This window comes from Myxocyprinus asiaticus, chromosome 15, assembly GCF_019703515.2.
Source record: "Myxocyprinus asiaticus isolate MX2 ecotype Aquarium Trade chromosome 15, UBuf_Myxa_2, whole genome shotgun sequence".
Taxonomy (NCBI): Eukaryota; Metazoa; Chordata; class Actinopteri; order Cypriniformes; family Catostomidae; genus Myxocyprinus; species Myxocyprinus asiaticus.
This window is the reverse complement of record NC_059358.1, coordinates 10,699,754-10,715,342: the sequence shown is the minus strand read 5'-3', so window position 1 is coordinate 10,715,342 and position 15,589 is coordinate 10,699,754. Positions and strand designations below refer to the sequence as shown.

General features: G+C 40.0%; 1 protein-coding gene across 1 annotated transcript in view; it reads right to left on the bottom strand.

The window, feature by feature from the left end:
• The window catches only part of LOC127453442 (neural-cadherin-like), a 212,896-nt gene that overhangs the window by 78,304 nt on the left and 119,003 nt on the right, over positions 1-15,589 (bottom strand). Inside the window, exons 7-10 of the mRNA XM_051719776.1 lie at positions 10,880-11,022; positions 8,113-8,285; positions 2,905-3,073; positions 259-429 (exon numbers count right to left, since the gene is read on the bottom strand). Coding sequence (XP_051575736.1) covers positions 259-429; positions 2,905-3,073; positions 8,113-8,285; positions 10,880-11,022 — 656 coding nt within the window. The remainder of the gene's footprint in view (positions 1-258; positions 430-2,904; positions 3,074-8,112; positions 8,286-10,879; positions 11,023-15,589) is intronic.

The window sequence follows — 15,589 nt, the reverse complement described above, 5'->3', positions numbered from 1 at the left end:
GTTAGGTCGCATCTTGATGTACAATGTAAAATATGGGTCCAAAAGCATAATCAGTTGAGAACTGCTGTTCTGTAATTGCATTTCAGGTACCTAATCTCCAAAAAAAAAAAAAAGAACAATGCCAAAAAAGTCCTTTAAAAAGTACTTTAGGAATTGCATCAGAAGAGCACACTGCCTTTAGGGTAACACTCAACTCTAGCTAACAACAAAGGCAATTTCACCAGCTCTTCAATATGAGACACTTTCAGTGTTTCTTACATTGGTAGCGGCTGTTCTCAAACTTGGGGTCGTTGTCGTTCTGGTCAGCGATGAGGACAGTGATCTGACAGATGCCAATGAGGGGCTCCTGAGCTTGGTCTGTAGCCGTGACTGACAGTGTATATTCTCTCTGTCTCTCCCGGTCAAAACTTACCACCGTACTGATCACACCTGTGCAAAACACAAAATGTACAAAGACTGGCATTTTCCTTACTCAGAAACTGTTTACACCAAGTTTGATGTATTTAAAAACGAAAACGAACAAAATGTTTAGTAGAATGTAACCAAAAACTGGAACAAAGTGATTTTCAGTTGTTCCGGAGTGAAAACTTTATTTTTAAAAGCTGGAAACCGGTTATAACCGGTTAATTTTGATCCGAAAATTTTTTCATGAAACTAAAGGCCAAAGGGTTTATCACAGTATATTTTTAGAACTACACCACTCCATGTTGCCCGATAAAATTAAACATGTTCTTTAAACCTGAAGGAAACTGCAGCATCACACATTTCTTTGAATAATTGTCCATTGTGGATGTCGTATTCTGTGAATGAAGACCTTTTTAATAACTATGTATAATAACTACAAACTGTTTACGTGAACGGCTAATTCAGATTAAAAAAAAAACAAAACAAACATTATTAGATGTAAAAAATACTTTTCTCAGGTGTTTCCAAGTCTTTACTGAATTATTGTTAGATATGATGCATTAATACAGATTTGATGCTGCCAGGTTTTTGACTAAAATTACAATTTTACTTAACTGTTAATTAACTGTATGCTTGTTATGATTTCTATAGTGATACATTGCTATTTTTTATTTTTTATTTTTTATTTTAAGGAAAGTGGCTTATTTTGAATTTGTTTTGCCAGACCAGATTATTTGCTTCTCTTGCGAGATCTGGCAATGCTGCAATTGGTATTTCACCCACCCCTTTGAGCAGAGTACTGCCATTTTAAAAAGAACGTTATTAAATGTTCTTTTATTTTGTTCTAACCGGTAACCATTTGGAAAGGAGGCTGTGGAACATTTGAACTGGAACAAAAAATAAAATATTTGCTCAGAACGAAATAAAAAACATTTCGTTTTTAGTCCCTGTTTAAAATGGCTTGAAGTAAACATTTGTAAACAGTTTATCACACCACAACTATGAACACCAAGTCCAGTTGCAAATTTTTTGTCATTATCTGGAAAAATGTAGCTCACCTAAATGTATTCTTCACATAAAAAATAAATAAATAAATAATTGCATTACCATTTATCAAAGGGGTTGGCAACCTATGGCACACGTGCCAGCATTGGCACACGGAGAGGTAATTACTGGCACGCCAGCAATGGCGAGAGAAGAGTAGACTATTTTATATATATAAATTCCGCACCTGCATTCCAGTCTACATCTAAATGTAATCCTTCCTCATTATCACGCAGTGTGTTTTCATGAGCTGAATGGGAGGCTAAACAAAAAGTTAAAATGTGATGAGACTGCAGTTTACCTGAACAGACTCATGCACTGCGTGCAAGCCATTCACACAACACAAGCCGGCAGTGTTTCACTTTCGGTTAATCGCGCGAATAAACGCGCTACTTTAATTCTGTCAGGCTGTGCAGATGACAGCCTACATTCCGTGTTTCATTTGTCTCTTTTTGCATTCAGAACAACACGTGATGTAATAAGGAAAACACCAATATTAATCCTTGAGGTTTCCAACCCAGCATACAGGTACAACCTCCTTACACCATGGTCACACTCAAAATTACATTAAAAGCTTAAAAGAGAAAACATAAACCCACATCGTGGGGTTCAAAAATCTGAGTCTAATCAAAATATAAATTAAACCTGGAAATAAAGTTTTAGGATTTTGGAGGTGCAATTCACCGAAAAGGGCAAAATAGCCGATCGGCTTGTGATGCACGAATGGCTTACATGTGCAGCGTGAGTCTCGTCACATTTTAATAGTGTTTAGTCTCCCATTCAGCTGATGAAAACATGCTGCATGATCAAGAGGAAGGATTACATCAAGATGTAGATTGGAATGTAGGTGCGAAAAACTTCATATAAATAAAATAGCCTCCTCCTCTCTCGCTGTTGCTTACGTGCTATGATTACCCCTCTGCGTGATTCTGAAATATGTATGACATAATATAAGATATATTTAAGATTCCACACAATGTGATCAGTAATCATATAAGTGCTTCGGCACAGCCATTGACCAGGAAAATAAAAAATGTCAAAAAGGTTGCCGACCCCTGATTTATAAGATAACTTCAAAGTTCAAAGTGATGCATTGTTTCATTTTCATTCTCGTCGTACACGTTTTAGCATTTAAATGTTCCACTGGGTGTGAATAGACCTTTACTTCCAGTAGGGTAGATTTACACCATGTCAATACTAATGTGTTTTTGGTTGAAAACGCATTGATTTTACAACTTCTCATCCACACTGGAATAACATTTTCTTCCACTGAAAATGGAAACTTTTTAGATACTTTGGAAAACAATTACAATAAAAAAGATTTTTCAACAAGAAACGTGTTATTGTGGACGTAGTAATACATTCAATGTCTATTCACTGACTTGAATGTGAAAGCTATTCGGTTGCATTGATTGCATGTAATCAAGAATGATCTGATGAGGAAGAAGTGTGCACCTGTGTCAGGGTTAATAGTGAATCCCGGTGAGGCCCCTTCTCTTTGCATGATCCCATACTTGACCTCGCCATTGACCCCGGTGTCAGCGTCACGTGCCTCCACGCGCAGGACGGAAGTCCCTGGGGCCTGATTCTCCAGGACCAGAGCATTCACACCGTAGTTATGGCACTTTGAAGGACAAAACCACAGTTTCAGAGGCACACAACACAAAAAACACAAACAAACTCAAAAGTGGGTAGTTTACAATGACATGTCAAGCAACGACAGCAGTTTAAAGGAATGGCAAAAAGCTTAAAGGTGATTAAGCAGTCATAGCACCTAAAAGCACCTACACTTTCCCTTATACATTTCAATTTCAACTTAAAATCTTAATGTTGAAAAAAACAATTTATGGAAAAGAGCAGTATGGACATTCTGACAAACATCTAATTTTGTGTTCTCAAAAGAAAAAAAATTGTGTTTTGAACAATTTTAATTTTTGATTAAAAACTCTGACTCTTCATACTGTACAATAAGACCACAAATTATATTAATCTGCTAAATTAAACAGCACTAGGATGATGGACATGACTCTTTATTAGAATAAAATGAGAGATAGAAAAGGAGAGAGAGTGAGCAAAACATGGTGACAGAGAGAATAAAGGGCCGTTTAGACCGAGCGCGTTTTCGCGTTAAAAAAGCTAGACGCAGCATAACCAGTGGAATAGAATGCAGGTGTCCCAACATGCGTTTTAAAAACTTTGAAATCTAAAAAAATTTCCAATTAGAATAAAAAAATACTAAAACAAAAACAGCGAGCTGCGCCACAGCAGTTAAAGTCTTCCATCTAGTGCATGTTTACATAGAAAACAATCATTTTAAAAAACATGTAAAAATGCATTCACTGTGAGTGGCCCCTTAAAAAAAATGCTGCTACTCAGGGAGGCGCAACACTGCACAACAATCAAAAACATCCATATAGTGCATGTTAACAGAAAAACAATTTAAAAAAAAAAATAGTGCAGATGGACACAATAACACATTCAGTTAGAGTGGCCCCTAAGAATATATTTATGATAAAGTGTTTATACATTTTTCTCCTTTGACATCCCACTTCTCTATAATAATAGGGGAACAAGCGCTTTTAATGAGGCCTTCACCCCATTCTCCCGGTCTCATCATGCTCTCATTACAGAGCGGGCATCTGCTGGGGCATCCTGGTGAGCAATGCCCATGAGTGAGCGGCTTGTCAACTTAAGGCGATTAATCAAGTGACTAGATCGATACTGGGGCTAAAAGCTGGAATTAGCTCCCCTCCCTGCCTCTGAAGAGAATTCTCACCACACATTGCACTTCATACCTCTCATTGTCTTTCAGCACACACATACTCACACTTCTGAGAGGGCTTATAGAGGATTTCTCAGTTTAGCAAGGGAAAAGACTAGAATTAATAGTCTATTGCTGTAATCTGCGGTGCAATTAGGAGCGCCAGCAACTAGCAACTACAAAGCAAGGAGAGGGTTTACACTTCATTGAACGTCGAAGGAGGCGTGGAGCCATGATGAGGCCATTTTATCAGGAGTGTTGGGAAGTAATTTGAAACAGCAGTTTCAAGATACTCATAATTTAAAGTAGTTCAAATGCAGTCAAGCTATATTATTAAAACAATTACTACAAGTTAATAACAAAAAGTAGCTAACAAAATTCAAGCTATTTAAGGCGGCAATATATTTTATATAATATATATTTTGCAATAAAAGGAGTATTTACCTGGAACAAAAACAACAAGGATCTCAATTAGATGACAGCATTAAACTTGAACAGAAAACTTAGAATAAAAACTAATAAAGCTAGAAAATGTCATGATTTATGAGTCAAAAACAGTGATGAGCAGCAGTATTTTACTAAATATTTCGCAACAACACATAAGACATAAAATTCCAGGTAGGGTCTCAAATGAACCTTTCTTTTTGAAATTATTAATTTACATTAACTGTCCAAACAAACTGATTCACTAAAATGAATATTCGAACCTCGCAAAGCTACACTACCGGTTACACTACACTTACACATTCTTTATTATATATATATTTTTTTTCACATTTTAGAATAATAGTAAAGTCATTAAAACTATGGAATAATGTAAATGGAACTATGGGAATTATGTTGTGACTAAACAAAATCCAAAATAAATCAAAACTGTGTTATAATTTAGCATCTTCAAAGTACTAACCCTTTGCATAGAATTTTAAGAAATGTACTCTTGACATTTTCTCAACCAACATCTTGAGGTATCACCCTGGGATACTTTTTAAACAGTATTGAAGGAGTTCCCATCTATATGCTGGGCACTTATTGGCTGCTTTTCTTTATTATTTGATCCAAGTCATCAATGTCAAAAACTTTTTTTTTAAATTAAATTTTAGATTTATAATGAAATAAATTAATATGGTGGCACAATTATATTTTTGTCTACAAAACTCATTTCAAACATTTAAGCATACACCTTCAGATCAAAAGATTTGTAAGATCATGAGAAACATTTTGGTCGAGTGTTTCAAAACTTTTGACCGGTAGTGTATATGCAAGAGAAAGAAAACATTTCGGGAGAGCGCCTTTGATTATTTCTTAAAGGAATAGTTTACCCAAAAATGAAAATTCTCTCATCATTTACTCACCCTCATGCCATCTAAAAAGCACTTAAAATCACCATAAAACTAATCCATACGACTCCAGTGGTTTAATCCATGTCTTCTGAAGCGATCCAATCAGTTTTAAGTGAGAACAGACCAAAATGTAACTCTTTCTTTGTACATCTTGCTAGTGCAGTCTCTAGGCAAGCTCGATTACACTTCCTTGTTCTTGACGCATGCGTAGATCGCTAGATGGTGCTAGGAAGTTAAATCGAGCTTAAAGTCATGATCGCCAAGGAGACTGTTGATGTTGAGATTTATAGTGAAAAAGGAGTTACATTTTGGTCTGTTCTCATCCAAAATGGATTGGATCGCTTCAGAAGACATGGATTACACTACCGGTGCTGCATGGATTACTTTTATGATGTCTTTGTGATATTTGGAGCTTCAAAGTTTTAGTCACCATTCACATGGACGTACAAAGTTGAAATATTCTTCTAAAAATATTTGTTTGTGTTCTGCAGAAGAAAGAAAGTCATACGCATGGCATGTGGTATGGCAATGATGCTAAATGATGAGAGAATTATCCTTTTTGGGTGAACATTTCCTTTAAGTTCATTTGTCTGTAGAGCTAGGTGCACAATAAATTAAAAAATAAAAAGCAGCGATGCTGTGTTTTGTCATGTTACATTGCTACACATTGGAAAACGTAGCTTGTTATTGGAAAAGCTACACTAATTCTGAACAGGGTAGTGAGGTACTGTCGATACTTTTAGTTAGTCACTTCCCAACATTGATTACCAGGGCCATGAACTGGCTTGACAGCTCTAAGCACAGGGCTGATGTTGAAAGGGAGAAAAGGAGATACAGAGAGAAAGACAGACTCTGATCAGCAGGGCATGCAAACACAGAGCAAGTGAGAGGAAGGAAAAGGGCCAGATGTTGCCCCTGGGGCTCACTTTGTGCTTTATTTCATATGCATCCCCCATGCCAGTGAATAATTCTCCCTTGAAATATTCATGGGCAGCAGCAAAGGAGGTAGCTGTAGCAGCAGCAGTATTAGGGCCTGTGCGGCTCAGGCAGAGTGAACAGGGATGCAGTTCTGCATCCTCCACACGGTAACACTTTCCAATAAAGTTTCATTCGTTAACATTAGTTTATGCATTAGGTATCATAAACTTACAATGAACAATATATTTTATATTTTTAAAGCATTTTTAATCTTAGTTTACAAAAAACAATTGTTCATTGTTAGTTTATGTTAGTTCATAGTGCATTATGTGCAACTAATGTTAGCATATACAACTTTTAAATAAAACAATGTATTTGTATATGTTGAAATTAACATTAACCAAGATTATTAAATGCTGTAAAGGTATTGTTCATTGTTAGTTCATGTTAGCTTTAAATGACGTTAACAAATAAATTGTATTGTTATTATTGTAAAGTGTTACCCTCCATACTCACACACACAGCCCTACCGCATCAACCTGCATGGAGAAGCTCTCCAACCAGAGACCTCCAAGAGCCTTTAGATCTAAGGTCTTCTTCTCTCTCTGTCTTCCCACATCTCTGCTTTCTTTCCATCAGCCTTATTATCATTAACGAAAACTATTATGAAGACAATAACTCATAGTCAATAAATATTTTCGTTAACTAAAATAAAAATGGGACCTTGAATAAGAACGAAAACTAAACTTCAATTGTAAATGTGTACATTAATATGAACAGAAACACAATAAATGGTCAAAAGAAAGTTACTTTTGTTTTCGTGTCTTCAATTAACATTCTTACTGATCTTAAATCTCTCAAGATTGCTTTTAACTATCAGTGTATTCTGAAAAAAAGAACCACCCAGTTAGACGAAGCAGCTGTTTGATTGACATGTAAAACCACCTGTCGCAGGTCACTTGCTGCATTTTCTGATACCGTTATGTATGGAATGATTTATGGTGCTGAAAAGATGCTGAAAACTAAAGCAAATACTGAAATGAAACAAAAACTAAAGCAAAGATAGTGGTGCACAGCATCTCATCATTGCTGTGTTTCATTTTAATCATGTTCTTTCATTTCTACTCTGTTTTGCTTGCTCATTTTATCTTGTTATGTCTTCCACGCTCTCATTTCTCTGTATATCAACTCTTACCCATCATTCTTTACCTTTTGTCCCCTTAGACTTTGTCTCTGAATCTGAACATTGCCATTAGTGGGGTGTTCACAGTGTCACCGGTGTTGAGAGCCTCAGGCACTTCATGAAAGGCAGATTTAATGACAGAGTATATTTGTATTCCATTCTCATATCCACATCGGCAGGCCAGGATCTTCTCCTGTACTCACTTGGTGTCCTCTGATTCAGGTTCTCTCAACTCATATATCTTTTGGTAGTAATGGATTCTAACATACAGTTTAAAATTTTTCTTCAACTAAAGTTGTTGCTAATGTTTAAAACCTGTCTTGACCCAATAAATTTGGTATAAGTTGTACACATCCACACATAGCAAAGACAAAAATCGTAGATGAGATCTCTTAAAGTTTCCTGCTTTTAATTTTTTTCCTCCTGTGCTCTATAAAAGAGCAATATATTCTCAGGCTCACCTCATCAAATACTGGCTTGTTGTTGTTGACGTCATTAATGCCAACAATGACCTGGGCAGAGCTGCTTAGAGGAAGTGGCCCGCCAGCTGAGTTGTCGTCGGTTGCCGTGACGTTGAGGACATACTGAGGCCCACGCAGTTTAGGTGGAGGGCTGCGGCGCAGTTTGATGATGCCTGTCAAAAATTAAATAAAACACTAATTTCATTGGACTGCCAATATATGAATCTCTTTTACTGTATGGGAAAAAAAATGCAATTATAGTGAATGGTGACTGAGGTTATCAGTCCCTAATATTCTGCCTTTCATTACCTTTTGTATTTCACAAAAAATACATTTTATGCATTTGGAAAAGCATGAAAGTAAAAGATGCCTGAAAAGTTTTCATTTTTCAGGTGAACTATCCCTTTATCATTTAAAAAGAATGAAAATGTGGCGGAGCGACACGCCCCTCCCTCTCATCATCGTCATCCCGCCTCTGAGGGCCGTCCTTCAGCCAGGCTCACAATGGGAGTGCAATTTTATAAACCTCTTTTGAGCAGCGGATGATGTGAATAAGGCCTCACCATGGCTGCCATAAAAACGTTGAGTGCCTCTCCTCAGGGAGCTGGCTTCTATCTCCTTGTGTGCACACACTGGTGTCCTCGCAGGTCCAGAAATGGAGCGGGCAGGTTCCAGCGAGAGTTTGAAGCTTCGTCGGACCCGCACCCTGAGCCCCAGGTGCAAATTAGATGCAAATTGGAGCACGTATCCAGGCCGACTGGCCAGGATGCCGGGCCACCCTTCCCTTTGCACGCCGCGGCCCCAGGGAAGCCTAGCCACTTTGAGGAAGCCGCTGCTCCTTGCACCAGGATCCAAGAGGGGAATGCATCACTGCTGCTGGACCCCGCCTAATATACCTAGACCTTACCCTTTGAATCACCACCTATCCTTCACATAGCCCCATTCACAGTGAGAGCGCCAGATCCCCCTTTATTATGGACACTTTATTCCCCTTTTGAACATTTTATGTTTAATGTTTTTTCTAATGAATGCCTCTCTGTGGCCTGACGCCACACCCACCATGTCTGTCTCTTGCTCACCCTGCCAGAGAAAGACAACTGTTGTGCATCATGATGTACAATATCACAAAATAGGCTCCTAATGGCAGCACGTTCACCAAAAAACTGTCAAATAGGGCATTATGGGTAAAAAAAAGTGCTGCTACATCTTGAAAGTGGAAACTCTACACAGCTGTGAGTGCAGAAGCCATAGGCCATCCCTCTGTGCTGGCCTCTAATGGGTTGGATGGTAGAACAGCTGTGCAAAGAAGCTGATAAGACAGGAGAGAGCTTCAGTGTACTTTGCTGTTTTCCAGCTCTCAGGCAAAAATTTACTGGTAAACAAACGAAAACCAAACACTAAAAACAAATGTAACCTTTTTACTGAAAGCACACAGGCAGGCAGGCATAAAAACATAAACAAACAATTCACACAGAAGTGTGCACACAACAAATGTGCTTCTGTGCGTTGTGAGAGAGCTACAGTCCAGAAACAACAAGAGGGGTGTTTGTTTTTTCCACAGATACCACAAGTGTGAGTTAAATGATGGATTAAAAGTGTGTGTTGTGAAGACAGAAAGAGGAAACAGTTTATTGATGGCTGTGGATGTCCTTGTTAAAGGGATAGTTCATCCAAAAATTACAATTCAGTCATTGTTTACTCATCCCTGTGTTGTTACAACCCAATATGACTTTTTTTTTCTTAACACAGGGAGAAATTTTGAACAAAAATTTGTGCTCAGTGATGTCATACAATGGCAGTTTATGATGACCAATTCTTCAAGCTTTAAAAGGACACAAAAATATAATTCAGAAGTCTAATGAATTATCCCATGAGACTCAGGATTGTTATGAAAACATTCGATAAGTTTTGGTGATAAACCGAAATTTAAATTTGAAACTGTTGAATGACCGTTACTGTCCTCTGCGTATTCCTGAGACTGCACAAGACCAGTAGTTTACACAGTCTGCTGGCGAGGGTGGCGTTTAAGCGAAAACACATTTTATCTAAAAACAGGTCCGAGCAACTGAGTAGCACAGTTTGATTGAAAACTCCGGCTAAAAATAAAATAAAATAATAAGGCTGGGCATAGAAATGCATCTATTCTTGGACTACAAACACTTCAAACATGTTTTGTAAGTTTGGTTCTCTGGTGTGTGTGCAGCTGTGTTGTGTTCTGTTCTTTAGTATCACTGTGGCAGACCTGTTTTTAGATAAACAATATGCGTTTTCACCTGAATGCCCCTTTCCGCCAGAAGGCTGCATGAACTATGGGTCTCGTGCAGTCTCATGAACGCGCAGAGGAGAGCAACGGTCCGTCAACAGTTTCACTAAATAATACATTCAATTTTGGTTTGTTTCTCACAAAAGCTTATTGTATGAATTCATTACAATCATTAGTCTCATGGAATAATTTATTAGACTTCTGAATTATACTTTTGCATCCTTTTGAAGCTTTAAGATGTGGTCAACATAAACTGCCACTGTATGACATAACTGAGCACAGCATTTTTTCAAAATTTTTCCCTTTGTGTTAAGAAAAAGAAAGAAAGTCAAATGGGGTTATAACAACACAGGGGTGAGTAAACAATGACTGAATTTAAATGTTTGGCCTAGTGCCAGGACTATCCTTCCTACAGCTGACATAATGAGTGTTATGATTTCTCCCATTTGTTATTCTACGAGTGGCCAATATCCTTCTCCTTATATTGTCTCTGACTCTACTCACCCTTCTGATTGTCGAGCTCAAAGTTACTATCTTCGTTTCCCCCAGTGATGGCATAAGTTACGCTGTCCCCATCTGGGTCCTTGGCGTGCACAATTGCCACCAGCGTCTCAGGACCAGCATCCTCAGAAAGGAAGGTTTTATAGCTGCAGAAAGAGGGAAAGAGTGAGAGACAGAGAGACAGACAGATCAAGCTCCGAACATCACAGACCTACCATCTGCTTCCCCTACCAGGCCTCTAAAGTGTATCCCATGGTGCACACAAACAACCACACAGTCCCTGCACTGAGAAGAACCAGAGCAAATCTTTACATAAACACACACACACACACACACACACACACACACACAAACTTCTCCCAAACTCCTACCATGGGAGAAAATGTTGTTCTCAAATAGAGCACTTAGTGTGTGTAGACTTAAAAGCTCACAAGCAACACTGTGATTGTTGTCTTTTTTGCTGGTTCTGACCAAATGTCTGCCTCTCCTTCTGGCTACATTCAATAAATGACAGAGTCGAACAGCACAATGGCCAACTCTTGCTCGCTTCTGTTCTCCTGGAATCCCATTGTGACTCATACAACTGAGAAAGAGTGTAAAATTGGGAAAATGAGAAGTCGATTGGGATGGAAGAGAAAAGAGGGGGAGAACTCAAAAAAGACAACAAAAAGTAAAAAAACAAAATGAAGAACAAATGGCTGAAAAGACTATCTTAGACCAGCTTGCATTTCCATGCTGTTCCAGGCTGGTTTATGCTAGCTAGAGCTGGTTTATTGTTGGTTTGACTGGTATGGCAGCATATCCATGCTGTTCACCTGGTGCTTCTGGTGAAGCTGGTTTATTAGGGAAGTCTTACTGGTTAAGCTTTTTAAGAAGCCTAGTTGGGACACCATCCTCCAAAATGTCCTGGTTACTTTAGTAACCTCCATTCCCTGATGGGGGGAACGAGATGTTGTGTCGATGTAGTGACACTAGGGGTCGCCCTTGGGAGCCCCAAACACCTCTGATCTTTGAGAAAAGGCCAATGGGAATTGGCGAGTGGAATTTGCATGCCACTCCCCCGGACATATGGGTATAAAAGGAGCTGGCTCGCAACCACTCATTCAGGTTTTGTGCTGAGGAGCCAAGACCGGGTCCCGGCCATTTCAGCAGGTAGTTCAGAGATGTGGCAGGAGGGACACAACATCTCGTTCCCTCCATCAGGGAACGGAGGTTACGAAAGTAACCAGGATGTTCCCTATCTGTCACTCACTCGACGTTGTGTCAATGTAGGGACACTAGGGGACTCTATACGAAACGCCACAACTAGCTGAACTGTGTTACATGGACTGGCAGTGTGAGATGGGCAAACCATTGCGTGCCTCATAGCCAGCGCACCTGGCCGTCACGTAACCTCCCCCAATGCTCCTACGAGCGTTGTATAGTCCCCCGCACCTCGGGAACAAGTTGACTGCCCAAAATGGGGACAGGCCACCCCAGCCGTGGCCTCTTCTCTTCTTTTTTTCTCCCCAAAAAAGAATGGAAATTGTTCAGCTGGGGGCCATAAATGTCCACGTCGGGGTAGGTCCTACCCAGAGGGGACAGAGCTCTACAAACATGGCGACCAGTGGCAGAGGGAAACTCTGCCCAAGGAAGATGCGGATTTACCAACAGGGAAACTGTCTCGCTGGAAGATACATCACACGGGGTTACAAACAGGCAACCAGCACATGTGGAGCACCTACCCCAGTACAGGTCCTAATAGCACACGTACTGTGCCGGCATCGAGTTTCTCCATGAATTCGCCTGCCACAGGGCTAAGAAGGAAGGACATCCAGGGTCCACGACCTCGTGAACACGGCTGGGGGGTAAAAAGCGCACGTCTACCCCTCCAGGAGGAGAAAGGCGCTATAAACAAGCGGAACACCTGGCCAATTGTCCCGCCAACTTACCTGATCCCATGAGGGATCTGGGAGGATTTAACCTCCTCGCGCCTCTAAGAAATCTGATGATCAGGTCATGCTTCCCTAAATACTTACCATCAACTGCATTGTCGGCAAGCATGGCCGCTGGCTCCGCGTCGGCCTGTGACTGGGCGACCGCACCCGAAGGTGGGAGCCCAGTCGAGTCCTCGGCGTCAGACTGGACCAGCCCGCTCTTCGATGCTGCGATAGACAGCTCATCCACTTCGCGAGCGCTGAATGAGATTGTGAACTCGCCCTGAGACGAGCCGGCGGTCTCATCCCAGAACTCGACCAGGGCAAATGAGCGTACTGGGGAATGGGAGGTCCGTGGGGAGTTACCCGGCGGAGTGGCTCCCATTGGGGTCCCCAAATCGCCCCCAGTGCTAACCGACATGGCCTCAAAGCCGTAGGTAGAAGGACCGAGGTGGGGAGCCGCTGGCTTTCCTCTAAAGAAGGAAAGCCACGACCGCTACGTTGCCATGGTCACGTTCTCGCAGTGACAGCATGAGCCATCCATGAACGCTGTCTCCGTGTGGGCAGAGCCCAAACACGTAAGCCAGCGATCATGGCCATCGGAAGCGGAGACGTAACGACCGCTACCAGGAAATAAACACAGATGGAAAAGCATCTTTAAAAAGATGCTCTCTGTCAGTGCCACTCTTTTAATAGGGAAAATATACTCTTTTATTGCAAGAATATATACTCTTTTAGACTGTCGAAGCGCCCAGGGGCATTCTCTGCACTCCACCAATGCATGAGGGGGAGAAGCCGCTGTAGGATAGTAGATGCAGAAGAATTGCAGCCATATGACTTGAAACCCAAACTTCTAACCCTGGAATTCCTCAACGTCATAAATGAAAAGACTCTGCTTGAGCTGACGTCAAGAAGCCTAGCTGATGCTCACATTTGGCCAATAAACTAACAAAAGAGACTTGTCTAAATGGCGCATGACTTGAGAACTTCATGCTTCTGAAGAAATGCCCCCAAATTCAATGGTTCTGGCCTGACACTGCTATTAAGAACTTCTCTGCAAAGAGGCCCCTAAGTGCAGAGGTCACAAGCAATAAAAGACAGAGGATACATTCCCTGGAACACCCGGGAAAGACTCAGAACACACCCGGTCTCATCCCCCTGAATTACAATGAACAAAACGATGCCAATTCGATGACTCTATATTCTGGATGATAATTAATCATGAGATCTTCATGAGATTCTCATTATTCCACAAACAGCATCTAAAAGGAATCCATGAGTGTTGTAAGATGTACAGAATGCATTTAGATCCACAATGTACACAATACCTAGCCTTGCTAGATTATCCTGAAAATTACTTTGACCTGTGATTACTTTTATAACTGACAAATCAATAAGTATAATCATCAATCCTGTATTATTCATCTCATTCTACTAAGAATGGTAACTATTCAAGTAACTACACTCCGACAACCAGGTTTCTCATAATGTGTAATGTATTATCCATGTTGTAAAGCCAATGAATTAACCAGTATGATTTGTAACCAGGGATTTTCATGTTTTGTCACTTACACGTGTAATATTTATGAAAGTATGTCACATTTAGTATATAAATGCTTGCTTGTTTACGTAGAGAATTTTGATGACAATGAATGTCATGTCTCTTGCACTGCTTTCAAGATACAAAAGTTCATGATTAAACATTCACCATTTTTGAACGGGAAGAGTGTAAGGATTCTTCACACAAAGGGTTGTAAATCAACTGTGAAAAGGACAGACCAGTTGACCATGTGACTCTGAAAAGCCACTTCTGATTGGCTCAGGACGCCTTTGGGGTGTGGCCAATTTCAGTTCAAAAGTTCTAAACAGGAAGAACACACTCCTCTACTCTTCTGCCTCTCTTGTCCCGTTTTCTGCTCTTTGAATCCTCTCGTGCCTCTTCCAGATCCTCCGTGCCATGTAGAGTCCAAGGAAAGCCTCTCACTCTCTGCTCTACGGTTCACACACCCTATGGGAGTCATGAGTCTTCCCGGCAGAAGGCCTCGTTTAAAAGCCCACCAGCTTCATCCAGACAACAAACTATCAGCGATCTAACAGAGATCCAAAACATCGATGGAACAAACTTTCGACAAAGAACCAAAGAACCAAGCAACACAAAGAACGCAACACAAGGAAACGCCATGACACACAAGTACATCTCCAGACTTTTGCTCAAAATGTTGGTGTATTAGTTAAATACTTTGGGTAATCCGATTGCAGATCGATGTAGACTCAAGGCATTAAGGCATTGTCAACAGACTCCATAAAGTTCATTTTCTCTGTATTAATCATTTATTTCACATTCTGTCACTACTCACCAACCTTTTTCATGTTGTATGTGTTAGATTAGTTTTATGTTTAGAATAGCAATAAAGTTTGTCTGTATTCAAAGATAATTTGACTGATATATATTATGATAAATAGTCCAATCCCTGTTTTTAAAAGGTTTCGCTTCAAAGCTATACCTAAATACGTTTGTGTAATATTATTTTCAATAAGCCATGAGAATAATATTACTCCAATAAGTGAATTAATCATAATTCCCTTATTAAAGCGAATTCCTTACAATAGAAATTGTGAGCAGATACAACGAGACGTTGTATTACGATTTTAATGGTGGAGAATTTTATTCAGACAAATAATCTAGTTATTTGTTATTTATCGAATTTATAATGGTTGTCGAACACGACTGATTACATTTACATTTTACATTTATGCATTTGGCAGACGCTTTTATCCAAAGCAACTTACAGTGTAC